The following is a 21,354-nucleotide window of genomic DNA, read 5'->3' as shown; positions in this document are numbered from 1 at the left end:
CACCAATGCTATTCAATATAGCCTGGAAGTTTTATCCAGAGCCACTAGGCAAGAAAAAGTAATCAAAGGAATATAAATTGGGAAGGAGGAAGTCAAATTATCACTATTAGCAGATAACATGATTCTACATATAGGGGATGCAAAACACTTCACTAAGAGACTATTGGAATTCATAAAAGATTTTAGTAAAGTGGCAAGATGTAAAATCAACACAGAAAAATCAATAGCTTTTGTATACACTGACATTGCCAAGGCTAAAAAGAGCTTCTAAGATCAATCTCATTCACAATATCTACAAAAAAAAAGTACCTCAGATAAATTTACCAATGCATCAAAGATCTCTATAATGGAATTACAAAACATTAAAGAAACAGAAGAGGACACCAAAAAAATGGAAAAATCTTCCATGTTAACAGACTGGAAGAATGAATATCATCAAAATATCCATACTACTGAAAGCATTTTACAGACTTTTACAGATTCATTACAATGCCAATCAAAATGCCAAGGACATACTTCACAGATATATAAAAAATGATGCTGAAATTCATCTGGAAATACAGGAGACCCCAAATAGCTAAAGCACTCTTATACAACAAAAACAAAGCCATAGTCATCACACTACCAGATCTCAATACATATTACAGGGCAGTTATAATGAAAACAGCATAGCACTGGCCCAAAAACAGACATGTAGACCAAGTGGAGCAGAATAGAAACTCCAGAAATTAATCCACACATCTACAACCAACTTATATTTGACAAAGGAGCTAAAATCAATCTCTGGAGCAAGGACAGTCCTTTCAGCAAATGTTGCTGGAAAAACTGGATCTCCACACACAGAAGTATAAATCAAGACCTCTACCTTACATCTTACACAAAAAAATCCACTCGAAATGGATTAAAAACCTAAATCTATGACCAGATACCAGCAAATTATTAGAAAACATTGGGGATATCCTACAAGACATTGACACAGGCAAAGAGTTCCTAGAAAAGACCCCAGAGGCACAGGCAATCAAAGCCAAAATTGACAAGTGGGATTTTATCAAATTGAGAAGCTTCTGCACTGCAAAAGAAACAGTCAGGAAAGTGAAGAGGCAACCAACAGAATGGGAGTGATTATTTGCAAACAATGCAGCTGACCAAGGATTAATAATCAGAATATATAGAGATGAAGAAACTCCACAACAACAAAACAGACAACCCAGTTAAGAAATGGGCAAAGGAGTTAAACAGACAGTTTTCAAATGAGGACATCCAAATAGCCAACAGACACATGAAAAAATGCTCAGGATCACTAGCCATCACAGAAATGTAAATCAAAACCACAATGAGGTTTAAGCCCACCACAGTTAAAATGGGTCTCATACAGAAATCAACAAATAACAAATGCTGGAGAGGATGTGGGGGTAAAGGTACCCTAATCCACTGTTGGTGGGAATGTAAACTGGTCCTGCCACTATGCAAGACAGTATAGAGATAACTCAGAATCTGAACATAGACCTACCATACGACCCAGCCATCCCACTCCTGGGAATTTACCCAAGGGAAATAAAATCAGAATATAAAGTTAACCTGTACCCTTATGTTCACTGCAACTCAATTCATAATAGCTAAACTATGGAATCAACTCAGATGCCCATCAACTGAAGACTGGATAAAGAAATTAGAGGATATGTACTCCATAGAATACTACACAGTGGTAAAAAAAAATGAAATCCTGTCATTTACAACAAAGTGGATGAAACTGGAAAACATCATACGTACTGAAATAAGTCAGTCCCAAAAGGACTAATACCATATGTTCGTCCTGATGTGTGGTGAATAATAGAACACCTAAAATATAATCTACCAAAGTGACACTTCGACACTTTGAGATGCAATGACTCTGAATAACCCTTGTCTCAACTGTTGAATAACAGTTTTTTCAAACTATTTGTTAAACTTTTTAGTTACTATAGAGTTAATCATATGCTTACAACTTTAATTGAAAATAGCTATTAGTAAAAAAATGAGAATGGGACTAGGAGAGGGAGGAAGTAGAAAGGTGGGAGTTTGGATGGGAATGCAGGTATGGTGGGAACAATCATTATGTTAAAGCTATATTTATGACATGAATGAAGTTTGTACACCTTAGATAAAAGGTTTCTGGAAAAATTTTTTAAATAAATAAAAAGATGCTTACATGGAAGGCAAGGAAATAACTACCAACAAGCATATTATCTCTTCCTGAAGAAAAGATAATGACAAATAGATTAAATTGATGAAGTCATACAAGAAAAAAGCCTACACTAAAGAAAGATTGAAGTCTGTAGAGGGCAAGGTGGCAATATATAACAGGGAGCAAGACCAAGATAAAAAATTTTTTATTTGAAGGAGCGGGAAGGAGAGAGAGAGCTTCCATTGGCTGGCTCATTCCCCCAGATTCCCACCACACATTTCTGGGTCTGGGCTGGGCTGGAGGCAAAAGCCTGGAACTCAATCTAGGTCTCCTACCCAGTGGGTCCAGGAGTTCAACTACTTGAGCCATCATCTGCTGACTCTCAGAGCCCACATTGACAGGAAGCTGGAGTCAGGAGCTAAAAGCCAGAGATCAAACCCCCATAATCTGACAAGGGACACAGGCATCATAATCACCAGGTTAAATACCCAATCACTCATTGTTATTTTTTAAAGAGTTAATACATAATTCTAATAGAAATAATTTAGAGAATCATTGCATGTGTCATGCAACCTTGTGAAGACAAATTTTGCTCAAAGGTCTATTTCAAGAAAACTATAAGTAAAATAATTTTTTAAAAAGAGAGTGAGACTGGCCTCAGAATCAGCCCTTAAGGTGTTCGGATATGGCTAAAAAGCCCATGAGAGCATTTCAGGCATGGAAAGCCACGGCACTGTGGCAAAAAAAAAAATGATCTATATGAAAGACCTCTGTGAGTGAGATCCCAGTGGAAAGAAAGGGCCATCAAAGAAGGAGATACCTTTATCTGAAAGGAAGAGAGAACTTCCACTTTGATAATGTTGGAGTTTATGGATTCAAAAGGCTTCCATAGCCTTAGCAGCTCATGACAAGAGCCTCGGGTGATCACTAACGTCATAAATAAGAGTGTCAATTGTTAAATTGACAACAGGAGTCACTGTTCCCCATCTAGGATCTCTGTCCTTAATGGGTTGTACTGTGAGAGTTAACTGTAAAACTAGTCTTAAAACAGTACTTTACACTTTTTGTGTCTGTGTGGGTGCAAACTGTTGAAATCTACTTAGTATAGAGTTGATCTTCTGTATATAGATATTTAAAAATGAATCTTAATGAAGAATGGGATGGAAGTGGGAGTAGGAGGTGGGGTGGAAGTTGGGGGGGGGCAGGTTTGGGGAGAAGAACTGCTATAATCCAAAATCTGTACCTATGAAATTTATATTTATCAAATAAAAGCCTTCTAAAATAAAATAAAATAAAATAAAAAGAGTGAAAATGTGGGGAATAAAATGACCATTAGAATCATTAAAGCCAATAACACATTTTGTGTAAGTATCATTTTTACATAGTGCAAATATAGAAATTAGATTCTAATTTATGGGTCAGATGTATGGCCTAGCAGTTAGGACACAGGTTAGGATGCCCACATCTCATATCAGAGTACTGTGTTTGATCCCAGTTTTACTCCCTCTTCCAGCTTCCTGCTAATGAACTCCTTAGGAGGCATCAGGTGATAACTCAAGTAGTTGTGTCGCTGCCACCCACATGGGACACCTGGACCTGGATTGAGCTCCTGGCTCCTGGATTAACCCAGCCCAGCCAAGGCCCAGTCATCACAGGCAGGAACCAGCAGATGGGAGTTCCTTTTCTTGCTCTCACTCTCACTCACTCTTTCAAATAAATAAACAAACATTTCAAGTGATTTAAATACATTTAAAGATTTATTTGGCATGAAGCACAGATAAAACAAAGAGCTCAATTTGCATCCACGAACTCTGATTGTTAGGCTACCTGACCTCTGAGACTTTGCTCCTGAAGGTCCCTGTGCCGGGCTCCTTCTCCTCATCCCTCCACTTACTGACCCTTCATAGCTCAGCACATTTTCAAGTTAAAGGTTGAATGTCCTATCTTCTCAAAAGCTATTTCTGATACCCTGTCCCACCTGATCACTTGAATTTAAATGTGAGTTTTGCCCACTATGCTTAAGCTATGTGAGGAGAAACTGGTGTCTTTCTTTTTAGCCTCTCATCTGCATTGTCTCACACATTTCTTATGATATTCTTGGTGTTTAATCATAAATTTATTAAGTGAATGAGTGAATAAGTGACTGAATGACAAATGCACATTCTAAACCCTACTTATCCTGTGGTAAGTCAGCATATCCCCTCTCATAGAATTTTCACTTCTAGGTATGTCTCATAAAAGATACAATCAGAGAAAGGAGTCAAAACTTAGAAAGAATATCTATAAAGATATTTTCTCCTACTTGCAATTTCTATCTATGCCTTTGGATATTTTCTGGAGAGGCATGCTTTCCGGCCTTTCTGATCTTTCCTTCCACTTAGTCATTCCAAATAGATGGACAAGCCCATAACAAATATCATAAACTATCTGTTGAACAAAGAGATTAGTTTTTAGCTGGGATACACAATGATGCTATGAAGTAAACATCTAAAAAGAAGTAAGTATATACCAATAAAAACAGGACCATAAGATAAATAATTATTATTAACTCATATTTTCCTTCTACTCACCAACATCTATAACACAAACTATAAGCTCTCACAGTTAACATCAGTTCTCTGAAGGGCTACTCAAAAGTCAAAATCTCAGCAAAATGTTAGATCAAAATACACAAGCTATCATCAAAATGCTTCCCAATGTAAATATTCCTTGATTATATGGCTATGTTTTGAGATGTTACCAGAACATGAACTACTGTTAGCAGAAAAATAAGGAGATAAATTCTGCTGATTCCACTATTTTTAATTTGAGATTTTTTTTAAATTGTTTAATGCCCATTGAAGGTTGCTTGAAATACTGAGTTTTGGATTTTCTATTTATTATATCCATCTGTAAATCAATATTGATTAGATGTATATATAAGAAGAAAAGTGGCTCTGGGAGAAAGCTCTATCCTTCATTTGGTGATATTTATTTTCAAAATGAAACTTCATGTTTTCTAATGACTAACTCTTCTAAGATTTTAACACATATGAATACAGCCACCAACAATGCTTCAATTTTACCCTACGATTCTAAAATCAAGTACTTCCTTCCAAATTTGTACTGAACTCCATAGTTAACTCTAAAATTCAGTTCTTTTGAAATAACTTCTTCTGACCATATGATTCTTTTACTCTTTATAATATTTTACTCTTTAAATTTAGTTTTCCTTATATGTCAAATAGAGATTTTAACCATATTTGATCAGTTTACACAAAGATATACAATCATCCAATTACTAAACTCTATACCATCATAATAGCCAAAGCCAGAAATAAGTAAGGGACTCAATGTGGGCTTAAAATTCTGGGTAAGTAATTTAGTTATAGCACATGTGAAGTATATCCAAGACCAAGCCCCTACAATATAAGGGATTCACTGAGTTGAGGGAGTGATACAGCTGGCCCAACAAAGTTCTAATCACCCGACTCAACCACCAATGGATAAAACCATGATGGCCAATGGTGAGAGGAGGGGTTTGTTGAGGGGAATTCCAGATCCAGGCAGGGAAATTCCAGGTCTTGGGCATAAGGTAACTACCAGTTGAACGTAACCCCCACCCCCTCCTATCAGACCAACTGAAACTCACTCAGCCATCATAAATTCCTGAAACAGTATGGTATCACCAAACAATCAAAGGAATATCACAAGTACCACAGACCAACCAGGGCCTTGAACATGAGCTGAATACACACCTCTTAGTCCATCAAAATCTGTAAGAATCTCCACCTCAAATTCTCTCAGGGAGCCCAGGAATTAAGCAATAGCTATCTGGCTCCTTGCTCTATGTTTTGCAATAAATACCTACTTTCTTCCACTACCCAAAGTCAATGATTGCTTTCTGTGTGCAGGCAAGCAGACCCAGGTTTGGGTGACCTATAGCAAGCAACACCTCCAACTTGTTTGTTGGGGTATTGTTCAGCATCGAATTTATTTAAATAAGACCATGCCTGACATCCACAATACAGTAAGGTTTTTATAAAAATCTTATATCCTAAAGTTAATATAGTTTTTTTTATTTCAAATGAAGCCAAATAGATGGGAAGAACTTTTTCTATGAATTAAAGAAACAGTTTGACATGTTTTGGAATGGACATGAAAAGAACACAGTGGAAAAAAAAGGTAGATTATCGTCTTTGTTTGGTCACAATAACCATGTGACTTTTACCTGCATGAGCTACCATTTCCTTCCCTAGAAAATGAAAAGGTTGCATGAAAAGGATTCAGAAGTTCTATGATTTTACTTGTTTTCTGCTCCTAGTTCTCAGTTACCTTGAATATCTATTATGTATGCAGGTATTGCTTTCTCAACAACTATTAATTGACTAGCTACCATGTTCCAGGAAACTCACTTGATGCTAGGAATAAAAATGGTGGAAAAGTAAACATGATTGTTGTTCAATAAGTCTCACAGTTTAGTGGGCAAGATGGATATTCAACACCCTGCGAAAAATATTAAACATGGTGGTGATGTTCAGAAGAAAAATCTTATTGTGTTCTGTGGATTTTAATAGGTGACTTAATTTATATTGCAGGGCATTAAGGAAGTCAAAAAGAACTTAGAATAGAGACTTACTAGAGGCTGGAAGGATGGGGAGAGAGGACAGAGGGAAGTTGGATGTGGCTACTAAAACACAGTCAGATATAAGTGAGTTTCACTGTAACATAACACAGTGGACTGCTATAGTTCTTAACAATGTAGTATATACCGTATAATGAGCTAGTAGAGAGGGGCTTGTAGAGTTCCATAAGAAAGAGGAGATCTGAATATGGAGAGACTAGTTGCCAGGTTCAACCAGCTATGTTATGCCTATGTATTGAGATATTGCACTGTAGTTCATAAAAATACACATGTATTATATGTGAGTCAAAATATTCTTCTCAAATCTTGAAAAAAGTATCCTATAATTCATATGGAAACACAAGAGAACCCTGAATAGCTAAAGCAATCTTAAATAACAAAATTAAGCTGCAGGCATAACAATACCAGATTTCAAGAAATACTACAGGGCAGTTATAATCAAAATATCTTAGTACTGGTACAAAAAAGATATGTAGACCAATGGAATAGAATAGAAACCCCAGAAATTAATCTACTCGGGTACAACCAACTAATCTTTGACAAACAAACCAAAACCATTTCCTGGAGAAAGGACAGCCTCTTCAACAAATGCTGTTGGGGAAATAGGATCTCCACATGCAGAAGTATGAAATGAGACCCCTACCTTACACCTTTTAAAAAAACAACTCATATGAATCAATGATCTAAATCTATGACCTGATACCAAAAAATTACTAGGGGAAAACCCTTCAAGATGTTGACCTAAGTAAAGACTTCTGGGATAAGACTCCAGAAATACAGGCAGTAAAAGAAAAAATAGACAAATAGAAATGTATCAAGCTAAGAAGCTTCTGCACAGCAAAGAAAACACTCAGCAAAGTTAAAAGGCAATGAATAGAGTAGAAGAAAATATTTGCAAACTATGTACCTGATAAAGGATTAAAATCCAGGACATATAAGGAGCTCAAGCAACTCAAAAACAACAAAACAAACAATCCAGTTAAGAAATGGGCAAACTACATGAACATGCATTTTTCAATGGAAGAAATACAAATGATCAATGGACACATGAAAAAATGTTCAGGATCACTAGCCATCAGAGAAATACAAATAAAAACAAAAAGGAAGCTTCACATCACCCCAGTTAGAATGATTATCACCCAAAAATCAAAAAATAACAAACGATGGTTAGTATGTGGAGGAAAAGGTATACTAATCCACAGTTGGTGGGGATGTAAATTAGTACAACCATTATGGAAGACAGTATGAAGATTATTCAGAAATCTGAAAATAAATCTGCCATATGACCCAGCCATCCCACTCCTGGGAATTTGAAGGTGAAATCAACATATGAAATAGTTGTTTGTGCCTCCATGTTTACAGCAGCTCAATTCACAATAGCTAAGATGTGGAGTCAACCAAGATACCCATCAAGTAATGACTGGATAAAGAAATTGTATAATATATATAAACAATGAAATAATATTCAGTCATACAAAGAATGAAATCCTGTATTTTACAACAAACTGGAGACTACTATGCTTCATGAATTAAAAAAAGGCAAATATCATGTTTTCTCAGATTTGTGGTAGTTAATATAGACTGCAAAAAGGTATAAGAATGAACCTGATATCTTATTATTTGATTATTATTTATAGATTTTGTCTACATCCCTATGAAACAGTGGTCTTTCTGCTTTTTACTTGTTGAATATGATGGTTAGTGATGCATTAAAACTGTGATTATAAAGTAAATTTAAATCATGTTATTGGAAAACTTAAAGAAAGGAAGGAACGAAGGGGGTTTGGTGGAGGGATGGAGGTATCAATGAGTTATACCCATGAAATCTGTTCTTTACTAAAAAATTTTAATGAAATAATTTTTAAAGTGTTTTTAAGTACAATGAAGTAAGAAATAGAAGGAGGCACATCCCACCTTCCAGAAGTACCACAAGCATGTGGAATAGACCTGAGATGGGACAGAGGTGAACAAGTCCAAAGAACTCATAATAAAACAACATGGCTAGGATACGGTGTACATGTGTATGTGTGTGAGTGACAGTGCATTCTCTGTATTATCTGTGATTTTAGATTTCATTATGAGTGCAAGGAGCTCATAGCTCTGGATCATGGATCCTAAACTTAGAATTCCAGCTCTACCATTTACTATCTTTGTGACCTTGGGCAGTTACTTCATTCAGAGTGATAATAGGGATTAGATAAACTGATATAAATAAAATGTTTAAAATAATATCTAGCACACGATTAGAATTATGTCATGTTTGTTATTATTATCTGCATCTGCTTCATGAAACATAATCAATCAAAGGATGGAGCACCACGCTGAGTGTTGACATTAAGTTTTAGTCCTATTTCTTCCTTTACAGGCTGGCTTTCCAGTGAAATGAGAGCTGTGGGCTTCATGGTTCCAGGATCTCTCCAGAGCCTGAAATCCTTGGAAGAAAATACACAGAAGTGTTTTCCTGGAAATCAATACTACACAAGTTCACGTTCAAATTAGCCCAGAGACTTCTGCTTCTGTTTCTGCTTCTGCTTCTGCAAAGGAGATAGTGTAAGAATAATTATAAATACAAAAAGAAGCTTAATTCTCCCTATTGAAAAATGGGAGGAAAGAGTTTCCTCTCTCCTTTTTTTTAGAGTATTTAACTTAAAAATTTTCCAAGTACTTTCTTATCTCTTTAAAATGTATACAAATCATTTTGAAGATTAGAAAAGTCTTTTGTCAGCTTTATGACCCAGAAATACCTTTCTCAAGGACCTTGGAACCATCTCTTTTTTTTTTTTTTAATTTTTGACAGGCAGAGTGGACAGTGAGAGAGAGAGAGAGAGAAAGGTCTTCCTTTTGCCGTTGGTTCACCCTCCAATGGCCGCCACGGTAGGCGCGCTGCGGCCGGTGCACCGCGCCGATCCAATGGCAGGAGCCAGGTGCTTCTCCTGGTCTCCCATGGGGTGCAGGGCCCAAGCACTTGGGCCATCCTCCACTGCACTCCCTGGCCACAGCAGAGAGCTGGCCTGGAAGAGGGGCAACCGGGACAGGATCGGTGCCCCTACCGGGACTAGAACCCGGTGTGCCGGCGCCGCAAGGCGGAGGATTAGCCTAGTGAGCTGCGGCGCCGGCCGGAACCATCTCTTTAAGATGCAAAAGATAGCAACCCTGTCTCCAGGCTTTTGTAGGAGGATGGGAGCCTAACTTCTGCAGGAGCCTAAAGGCAAAACTACTTCCTGCCATAAGAGATGAAAAGTTTACTTTTCCTCTGGATAAAGCTAATTAGCTAACAGATGGTCACTGCAATTACCAGGTAATTGGGATGAATCCTGTGTGCTAAGTGTTCTTCTCAGGTCCTGTTATTTGAGAAGCAGTTATTTCAGGAAGCATGTGTATCATGCTTTGTATCCACTTGCCTATTTAGAGGATCTGTCTCTGCAATCTCTTAGCAGTTTGCTTATAATGTGCATCACATTCTGGTTTAACAATTTTGAACTAAAAGTGTTCTCTTTCTCTACTACCTTTGTGGAAAAGATTTTTGAGTCAGGAGATTGTGTGTCTTTAATAACATTTCCCCAGCAGTAGAAAGCTAAAAAGAGCGTGGCTCCCAACAAAATAACAAAGAAATGTTGGATAATCTATAAATCAAATAAATAAATGTTTAAAACTTTATTTAAGGGGCCGGCACTTTGGCACAGCAGGCTAAATCCCTGGCTTGCTGTGCTGGCATCCCATATGGGCACTGGTTCAAGTTCTTGCTGCTCCACTTCTGATCCAGCTCTCTGCTAATGTACCTGAAAAAGAGGATGGCCCAAGTCGTTGGGCCACTGCACCCGCGTGGAAGACCTGGAAGAAGTTCCCGGCTCCTGGCTTCAGATCGGCTCAGCTCTGACTGTTGCAGCCATTTGGGGAGCAAACCAGCAGATGGAAGACCTCTCTCAGACTTCACCTCTTTCTGTAACTCTTTCAAATAAATCTTTTTAAAAAACTTTATTTAACTCATCAGAGAGCACAGCTACAGGATGGCAAACAAACTCAAAATCTAAAGAAAATTGGCACCTCCAAGGAGAGGTGGAATTGCACAGTTACCTCCCTGGGGCAGATACCAAAACAACACAGAGCTATAAGAAGAATCCAGATAATATAATAAATAAATTGCTCAACAGTGAGCTACTCCAAAAGGAAACTAAGAAAACAATCCAATTTATAATAACAATTAAAAAGAAAGCAATACATGGGAGTCATCTTAACCTTCACAGTCAAAGATTTATACTTTGAAAATTATAGAATTTTGATATATACAGATAAATGAGAAGACACGTTGAGTTAGAAGAATGAATATTGTTAAAATGCCCATAATATCCAAGGCAATATGCAGATTCAGTGCAATCCCTATCAAAATCTCAATAGCATTCTTCACAATAATAGAAAAAACAATTCTGAAATTCATATTTGGGGAGCAGCATTGTGGCCTAATAGGTTATGCTGCAGCCTGCAATGCCAGCATCTCATATGGGTGCTGGTTCAAGTCCCGCCTGCTCCACTTCCAATCTAGCTCCCTGATAATGCACTTGAGAAAGTAGTGGAGGATGGCCCAAGTCCTTGGGTCCCTGCACCAATGTGGAAGACTCAGAAAAAGCTTCTGGTGACTGGCTTTGGCCTGCTGCAGCTCTGGCCATTAGGGCCATTTGGGGAATTACCATAGAATGGAAGACCTCTCTCTCTTCTCCCCCCTCTCTCTGTAACTCTGCCTTGCAAAAAATAAAATAAATCTTTATAAAAACAATGTCATATATCTTATTATCTAATCCACTTAACCCCTTGGTGAAATATTCCAAAAAGATTTAAACAGAGCTTTAGAATGAATCATACTACAGAAAGCCATTTGTTACTCCCCTGCTATTCCATCTTTCTTACCCAACACTTTGAGCTACTACCAGGCAATCAGAAAATTAAAGTGGAGATATAATATAGTAGGTGGAAAAAGGGAAGATATTTTGACTTTCCAACTCTCTAAATATAAATATTTATAGATATTTTTAAGTCTGGAAATTGACCCCATAAACTAGCAGATCAACAGAAAGGTACATGCTTTGGACATGAGTCTCAATATTCATGAAAGAGTCTGATTTGCCACCCAGACTCTCTCAACAGCTATTGCTATACATGTGTGTCTCCCAAAGCTATTGTAAAGAGAGATATACTTTCTCTTGGTTTTAGCAGGAGTTTGATTATTGTCTTTTAAACTATACAAGCTTTTAAACTTACCCCAATTGCCACTAAGATGGGGGCTTGATAAATCCACTTATCTCCAGCAGTAAGTTCCCAGCACCTGAAACATAAAAAAGAAATAGGCAACAACAAATAGGTAATAGACATTAAGTAAATTGGTAAATACCAATATCTATAGCTCCAAGCTTCCATAAGAAACAACTAGGTTAAAATATTATCTTAAAACATACAAACAAGTAAAAAAATATGTAATGGGTCCTAGGTTGGTTTCTATACTTCGAGATACTCCTTGTATAAGTAGAATATCATGAATATTACTGAATTATGTTTTTTTTTCAGTGAACTGTTGTTTATAATTGAAAAGACATCAATAGTCAAAATGTCCAGTAGAGGAGCAAGTAAATTATCATTCAGTCATACAATAGAATAATAATCCAATAAAAATTATGCAGAAGACCACACATGACCTAGCAAAGACATTAACAGTATATTGTCAAGTGAAAAAAGCAGGTTACAAAACAATATGCACAATTAGCCCATTTTTATAAAAAAATACATATTTTATAAAGTAAAAGGACAAATTATATTTACCAAAATATTAAAACTAGTTATTTCAAAATGGTAGGATGATAGCTGATTCTGCTTAACTACCCATCCCTTTTTTTCCTATTTGAATCTTCTATAATGAATATTTTTTTAAACAAGGGGGTGGGAGAAGGGAATTATTACCTAGAGTAGCCAAAATGTGCCCTCAAAAGCTCCTGGCAAAGTCAGTGGGAGACTGCTTCTGGCTTATAAATTTGAATGTCTTCAAAGATGTAATTCACTCAAACTTCCATTTAGACAAAGTATACAATAGCAATCTGTGATATTAAAGTTTTTAAAACTACCGTGAGTTAACTATCACAATAAAAAACAGATGAGGAAACACAAATCCTTATTTAAAAAAGAAACAACACAGATACATACTACTAAATTACATAAAGTTACATCATCTAAATTTAATTTATTGCAAAGATCAAGACAGCACACAAAGTCATAGCTTCTGTTTCACACTGTTCATAGAACTCGCTCTGTTCTCATTCTCATTCACTCATCATGCAAAAGGTATATACATATAATGATGTTCAGTGTTTCTTGGTTTCCACAGTATAATAGAAAAGGTAAAATGAGAACATTTGCCATCAGATTATAAAATTCCTCTTCTGGAAAAGAATAGTATAATACTTGAAGTTATGCTTTCAAATAAAATAAATAAACCAAATGAAAGGGGCACCATTTTAAGGGCTCTAGAAATACATTAAATTTAAATGAATTCTAAAACTCACAATAATGTAGCTCAAAAACAAATCTAGTCTTAACAAAGTCTCTAATAAGTAAAACCATGTTAACAGTCACAATGAACTGTATAAACACTGTTAACAGGCACCAAGTTTAATAGGGCAGACAATAGATTCCTCTGCATTCACAATTATTCAATTACATTTATAAATGGTACTGCTTTACAAAAAAATCAATTCTAATAAATATGTAAAATGCTAAAAATCTAGCTAGCTTACCATGCAAGATACTATATGCAGCCAAGACAAACTCAACTTTATAATAAAGGCAGCTATCAAAATGAACTCTACCCTTATATTTTATCAAAAGGGCAAATATCATGAATTAACCCATTTGCTTACTGGAATTACAAAAGTAACATGGTTCACTATGAAAATAAGAAACTGTGTTCAAATCTCTGACCACAATAAATTGCAATATATAGTGCATACCAGTCACACAGAGCAACAAATTCTCAAAAGGAACAAATATATATTAATACCTTTAGAATCCAAATTGTTCTTTAAAATCATTTATGAAAAAGATCCTCAATTCAGAATTAACACCTCAATTAGTCAAGCTTCAGCAAGCTATATTACAGCTATTTAACATACAAAAAGACCTTTTTTTTCACCATTTTCTTCTAACGTCTCTGTTCCAGAATCACACAGACTCTCTCTTCTCTACACTCCCACCCCATTATTTTTTCAGATCATGAAAACTGAATTTGTTGTACACCAGAAATCCATTGATATGATGTTGTATAAAGCATAACATTGTGGTGTTGACCATTGGCAGTTATTAAGCTGGCAAGTAACTGGTTAGCGAATGCCTCCTCCATAAGCTCTTCACTTAGTCCTGCTGTCTGTGGCTGCTCCATCAATTCCTTTCTCTCCTTCCATAGCATCTCTGAATTTCTAAAGGTGCAATTTTGGAGGTTCCATATAAGGGTCAAAGCCCAATGTGGACATGGCAAAGAGAATGTCTTCTCCATTGATCATCTTCTGTTTCTATTGATGACAACTTTAATTTGCTTCAGATGTTACAAAGCTAATGAACTCACTCACACATCCTTTAACACATTCTTAGGCATCTTTTGCAATCTTTCCTGTTTGTGGTATGGCATTCTTCATTATCTTAGCCCCATTGGAAGATAATCTCGTTCTTGGAAACTTTCTTTTGATCCATTTGTGTCTTCGTGATCACTCATGCAGTTCTCAGCATCATTGTGAGGTTGTATAACGTAGCTGCTACCTCCAACGTAGTCTCCTGGAATTTCCAGTTGAGAAGTATCTGTGATAGAACTGCCACCATACATTGTCACAAAATACTGTCAGAACCAAGGTGTCTAAACTTTGCCAAATTTCAACCTCTAATGCAGCCCTAGTTGGCTCCTATCTCTAATCTGCTGTTTTAGTGAATTACTTTTCTAGAGACAAGAGTCAAAATCATATTTCCAAAGCCACAGAAAATTTGTAGTTTATTAAACATGCTATAACTGATGCTTTACTTTTATTATCATCAGGATGAGCTATTTTAAAGTTTGTTGATTGGGGCTGGCGCTGTGGCATAGCAGGTAAAGCTGCCACCTGCAATGCCATCATCCCATATGGGCATGGGTTCAAGTCCCAACTGCTCCACTTCTGATCCAGCTCTCTGCTATGGACTGGGGAAGCAGTAGAAGATGGCCCAATTCCTTGGGCCCCTGCGCCTATGTGAGAGATCCAGAAGAAGCTCCTGGCTTCTGGCTTTGGATCAGCCAGGTTCCAGCTGTTGCAGCCATTTGGGGAGTAAACAAGCAGATGGAAACTTCTCCCTATCTCTGCCTCTGCCTCTCTGTAACTCTGCCTTTCAAATAAATAAATAAATCTTTTTAAAAATTTGTTTGATGAGTTCCTCTCTCTTTTCTGACATTTCAGCAGTATGACTTGATAACTCCATAAATTGTAGAACTGACAATAATGTGAATGACATCCATAGAAATGCAACAGAGTACTGTATGCAAGTGATTTTTACTATAGAAATGAACACTAGCTGTGTTCAGTGGAGGATGTAATTGATTAGTACCCTGTAAATATTGACTAGTTTTTGCTTTATTTGTAAGTTTTCAGTATTTATTTTACTAACTATAAACAAGTGATTCTTTGATTTCTCTTTTGAACCAATTATAACATCTTACTATCTCTCTTGTTAATGAGTTTTTAAAATCATTGACAGGTGTTCATTATATATTTGTATAAGATCTATGATTCTACCTTTAATTTTTTTAAGTCTTTCCTTTTAAAATTTTCTTCTACTTTTTGTTTTGAACAGATTCAATATACTTCATAGATACAATTCTACAAATATAATAATTTTTCCTTCTTCTCTGTCCCTCCCTTTCCCTCCTACCCTCCCATGCTCCTCCTCTTCCCCCTCCTCTTCCCCCTCCTCCTCCTCTTCTTCCTATTCTTCTTTCTTCCTTTTCCTTCTCCTTCTTCTTCTTCCCTTTTGAGATATTACAGTCAAGGGCTTAACTCTCCAGCAAATAAAGAAGTTCAACAGGTAAAAAGCAAAATGATCCTAGTTAGGGGGAATCTGGCAAGGACTATAAACAAGTCAAATGTAAACATGACCTTTTCACTCATATACAGTAAACTTTAAAGTAATCACAGATTATTCAAATTATAGTAGTATGAAAATCTTAATGATTAGTTTGGCAAGATATGAAACAGAATGTGGCAAAATATATTTTCAGCAGTACTGATACTCACAGGCATTTCTTTTGTTTGCTTTTTATTATTTTCTTTTTTACTTTATCTCCCACATATAAGGGAGAACATGCAGAATTTGTCCTTCTGTGTCTGGCTTATTTGACTCAACATGATGTCCTCCAGTTGCATCCATGTTGATGCAAATGGTAGAATTTAATTTCTTTTTATATCTGAACAATATCCCATTGTGTAGGTATACCACATCTTATTTAGCCACTCATCTGATGATGGACACCTTCGTTGATTCAATATTTTGGCTATTGTGGACAGTGTGCTGCTATAAATATGATAGTGCAGGTACCTCTTTGATACAATGTATTCATGTCTTTTGCATGTATGCTCAAAAATGAGATTACTGGGTCATATAACAAGTCTATTTCTAGGTTTTTAAGAAATATTCACACTGTTTTCCACAGTGGCTGCACTAATTTACATTCCCACCAACAGTGTATGTTTCCCCTTTTTCCACATCCTCACCAGCATTTGTTTCTGTCTTTGTAATTGCCATTCTAATGGGTGTTAGGTGATATTTAACTGTGGTTTTGATTTGCATTTGTATTTCCTTTATAGATCAATATGGATGTTCACCATTTTTTCATAAATCGTTAGTCATTTGTATTTCTTTTTTTTTAACTTTTATTTAATGAATATAAATTTCCAGTATACAGCTTATGGATTACAATGGCTTCCCCCCCCCCCATAACTTCCCTCCCACCCGCAACCCTCCCCTCTCCCACTCCCTCTCCCCTTCCATTTGCATCAAGATTCATTTTCAATTCTCTTTATATACAGAAGATCAATTTAGTATAAAGATTTCAACAGTTTGCACCCACATAGAAACACAAAGTGAAACATACTGTTTGAGTACTAGTTATAGCATTAAATCACAATGTACAGCACATTAAGGACAGAGATCCCACATGAGGAGCAAGTGCACAGTGGCTCCTGTTGTTGTATTTCTTCTTTTTGTTTTTGCCCCTTTCTTCACTGGATTAGTTGGGTTTTTGTTGTTGAGGTTTTTAAGTTGATGACGGATTCAGGATATTAATTCTTTGTTGGATAGGTAGCTTGCAAATATTTTTCCCATTCTGTTGGATGCCTCTTTACTCTATTAATCCTTTCCTTGGCTGTGCAGTTGCATCTGAGTTTAATATAATCCCATCTGTTTAGTCTTGATTTTGTTGCCTGGGTCCTGTTCAAGAAGTCATCATCGATATCAATGTCTTAGAATGCTTCCCCTACAATTTTTTTCAGCAACTTCATAGTCTCAGGTCTTAAATTTGGGTCTTTGATCCACCAATTTTATGATGAGAAGTATAAATCTAAATTTATACATATATATGTATAAAATATACATATCCTATTTCCAGCTACATTTGTTGACGAAATTATCCTAATTATCTTTATTCCAATATAGGTCTGAATATTTTTGTCAAAAATTAGTTGACTATGTGTACATGGAATAATTTGGGGGCTCTCTATTATGTTTCATTTATCTGTATGTCAGTTTTTATGCAATTTCCATGCTGTTTCTATTACTATAGCTTTGTAGTATGCTTTAAAGTCCAGTATTATGATGACTCCAGCTTTTTTTTTTTTTCCTCAGGATCCCTTTGGCTATTTGGGGCCTTTTGTGATTCCACATGGCTATAGCATTATTTGTTTCTAATTCTCTAAAGAATGCATTGATATTTTGATTCCATGAATCTGTAGATTGCTATAAGCAACATAGACATTTTACTGTTTACTTATTTCTTATGTTTTTTCTGCTTTCCTCCTACGACATCTAAAATTTAAGTTCTACACGAACAAAAATTATCATTGCTTCTCTGTAAACAGAATACAGTATCTAGGTCATCAACAAACATTTGTTGGATTGGAATTGACATAAATTGGATCCAAAGTAAGTTTGACTCAATCTCACTCAATCTGGGTTGAACTGATAAAGGTCTTTCACTAGCATAAGTAGCACGGAGTTGATTTTGAAAAACTATTTCCACTTGAAATTTTAATGTAGATCTTTCAATAGTTATTTTTTAATTCAAGATATAAATAAAAGCCTTAAATTTTATCCTCCTTAAACAAAATGTAGAATTGGTTGTGGCAACAATAAATGATATAAAAAATTTTGGAGAATATAATGATAATGCTTAAATTCTAGATGACAAACTTATCAAGAAATTATTTTATATAGTGAGCAAGTAATAGATAGTAAAGGGCTATTTCAACTATTCCAGAAGGTAAACTATTTTTATGTAAAAATTAGCATTGAAAACTAATTTGAATATTTTATTTTTTCATATTATTATTTTACATTATGGTCAAAGGCTTAATGATACACTAAATAAAGAGGTCAACAAATTAAAAATATGACCATCATTGAGCAAGAAGATATGAAATGGTTATAAACAATAATCAAGTGAAAAGATGTTCACCTTCGCTCATAAATTTTAAAATACAAAATCAATAAAACTATAACAACTACACATTTTTAAAGTTCAATTTTTATGAATAGGCAATTTATCCTAATTTCAAAGTCATACTGTATAAAAGCATAGACATTGAGATGTCTTAGTCCTCCCCATGTTCCTATCTACCTCTGCCCCTATCTTTACATAATACCTTTCATTATCTTATAGTATGTGCTTCCAATGTTTCTTTACACATATACGAATACAAATTTTATATTCTAATTTCCCCCATCTTACAAATAATGTAATGTAGACACTGTTATAAAAATTTGTTTTTTCCATTTTAAACTACTGTTTTATTTCCTTCTATATCTGCACCAAAAGAGCTCAGTAATTCCACAACAGCATTCCACTCCCTGTATGCAGAGAAATTCCATTCTCTATATGCAGGGAAATCAGATTTCTATGCCAAAGACTAATCTGGTCCATCCAAATTGAAATTGGCATAGTCTATGGATTTGAAGTCTGAACAACATGGAAATCTAAAACATAGACATTTTCATTCACACATTATTGAATATTCCTATATTATGTATCTACATTAGTTTTCACATTAATCAGTCACACAATAAAGATAAGACAATGCTATTGAGTTGTACAGAAAGTGTATCAACTGCCCTGATAAAGCTTTCAGCACCACATGATACCTCCGAATTATGGATAACATGTATGTGGCATAACTGATGTTCAAAAATTTATATGTCAAAAATGAAAATAAAATAATTTTAAAAGCTTCTACTGTAAGAAAGGTGACATATGTATTTGTGAATATAAGTTGCACATTGATTCACGAGTTACAAGGCCTCCATAAATTTTCTTCTCAGTTTTTGACACTTGATAATATCATCACAATCTTCTTTCCTTGCCTCAGTGACATTTCATCTTGTTGTCTCTTATACCCTGGGACTCAATTATATACTTCTAGCTCTACAAAATATTGTATTTGGAAGTAGGTCAAAATAAACTACCTCTAAAAACATGAACAATTTAATTTCTGTGGTTGTCAGTGTCAATGTTTCAAATTTGCCCTTTGATAAAAGAAAGGCAACTTTAGATTTCAGACTTTTCAAAGAATATGCTATGAACTCTTATTTCAAATTAGTTCCTCAATGCCCAGTTCACACTGTGTTTTGTAACGTGGTCCAGTAACTACCCTTTGCTCAAATTTTTTATAATGCAATTTAGTGCTCTATGAAATGCATCTGGGGTCCAGCGCTGTGGTGCAGCAGGTTAATGCCCTGGCCTGAGGCGCCAGCATCCTATATGGGAGCCGTTTCAAGACCCAGATGCTCCACATCAAATCCAGGTCTCTGCTGTGGCCTGGGAAAGCAGTAAAAGATGGCCCAAGTCCTTGGGCCCCTGCACCCACGTGGGAGACCTGGAGGAGGCTCCTGGCTCCTGTCTTCGGATCGGCGCAGCTCTGGCCATTGCAGCCAATTGGGGAGTGAATCATCGGATGGAAGACTCTCTCTGTCTCTCCTCTCTCTGTGTAACTCTGACTTTCAAATAAACAAATAAATCTTAAAAAAAAAAAGAAAAGAAATACATCTGAATGAGGCACAAAGGTCTGACTAGAAAGTAGGACTTCCTGTAGCATGTGTGGAAACAGATGTATTTTCTGCCTGAGGGATCCAGCGAATGGTACTGACTGATATCACATCAGAATGGTACTGACTGATACCACATCACCTCCACAATTCACAATCAATAGGAATGGAGAGGGCAGGAGAGCATATGCAGAAGTCTGTCACAGAACATCTTCTCTTGAGCCTTTCCATTGCAGGCCCTGCCTTTCCGGCTATTTGGTGAAACAACCCTACGTATATATGATTACAGTGGTAATAATGTAGATAGCATTACCCCTCAACTGTAAACAAATCCAAATAGCATAAAGGGATACAAGCAGTAAGAACTTAAAATCCTTCAGTTGTAGAACTGAGGGAAGCAGATGAACAGGAGGCTGTGAAGCATGCAATAGTAGAGCTGCATCTAAACGCATTAACTGTAAAGTTCAGATTTTCACAAAGAGCACATGGCAGGTTCCTTACAGAGTTTGGGAGCTCATGTTGTACAGCATTTCTTCAGTGCATTTCAGACAAAACAATTCCTGGAGGAAACATCTAATAACTCAAAATAAATATACTGACTCAAATTAAAGAAAAGCTCCCAGGAGCTAACAAAGAGGAGCTTGCTGTCATGAAATGAACACCATCTGCAGTTATTTAGTTGTACTCTGTTAACCTAAAAGAACACACAGCATCGCGACAAACGTAAGTGAATGCTGTGTGCCTTTATATCACTTCTTCATTTATCATCAGTTTATTCATCTGCTGAAGCTGCTCTAACAAAATACTTAGACTGAGCAGCTTAAACCACAGCATCTATTTTCTCACAGCCCGGAGGATGAACTCTGGGGTCAGGTCACCAGCCTGGTCTGTTTCTGGAAAGTCTCTCTTCCTGGCTCATAGGCAGCCTCCTTCTCTCTGTGTGCTCTCATGACGTACTCTTTTTGTGCACAGATGTGCGTTGAGGGCACAAACACTCTGGTGTCCCTTCTTAAAAGAACACAAATCCTAATGTGCCAGGACCCCACCCTTCTGACCTCACTTACCCTTAACTATCTCCTCATAAGCTCTATCTCCAACTGAAATCACATCTCCAAATGTATTGAGAGTTAGGGCTTCAATATCTGAATTTTGCAGAAACACAATTCAGTCCATATGAATGAGTTTGAACACGAGGGCAAAGAGCAGGCACCTGAATGTTTTCCTACTTCCTCCTGTTCTTTCATCAACTCAACATTAT

At 36.3% G+C, this 21,354-nt stretch overlaps 1 protein-coding gene and 1 pseudogene across 1 annotated transcript in view; both read right to left on the bottom strand.

Moving 5' to 3' along the window:
* PTH2R (parathyroid hormone 2 receptor) overlaps positions 1 to 21,354 on the bottom strand; it is a 138,465-nt gene that overhangs the window by 17,420 nt on the left and 99,691 nt on the right. The window contains exon 10 of the mRNA XM_062196966.1: positions 12,042 to 12,105. Within this exon, the coding sequence (XP_062052950.1) occupies positions 12,042 to 12,105 (64 nt within the window). The remainder of the gene's footprint in view (positions 1 to 12,041; positions 12,106 to 21,354) is intronic.
* LOC133767280 (nuclear transcription factor Y subunit beta-like) lies at positions 14,038 to 14,643 on the bottom strand (annotated as a pseudogene).

This window comes from Lepus europaeus, chromosome 1, assembly GCF_033115175.1.
Source record: "Lepus europaeus isolate LE1 chromosome 1, mLepTim1.pri, whole genome shotgun sequence".
Taxonomy (NCBI): domain Eukaryota; kingdom Metazoa; phylum Chordata; class Mammalia; order Lagomorpha; family Leporidae; genus Lepus; species Lepus europaeus.
The sequence above is the reverse complement of the archived record's forward strand: the minus strand, read 5'-3'. Positions and strand labels throughout refer to the sequence as shown.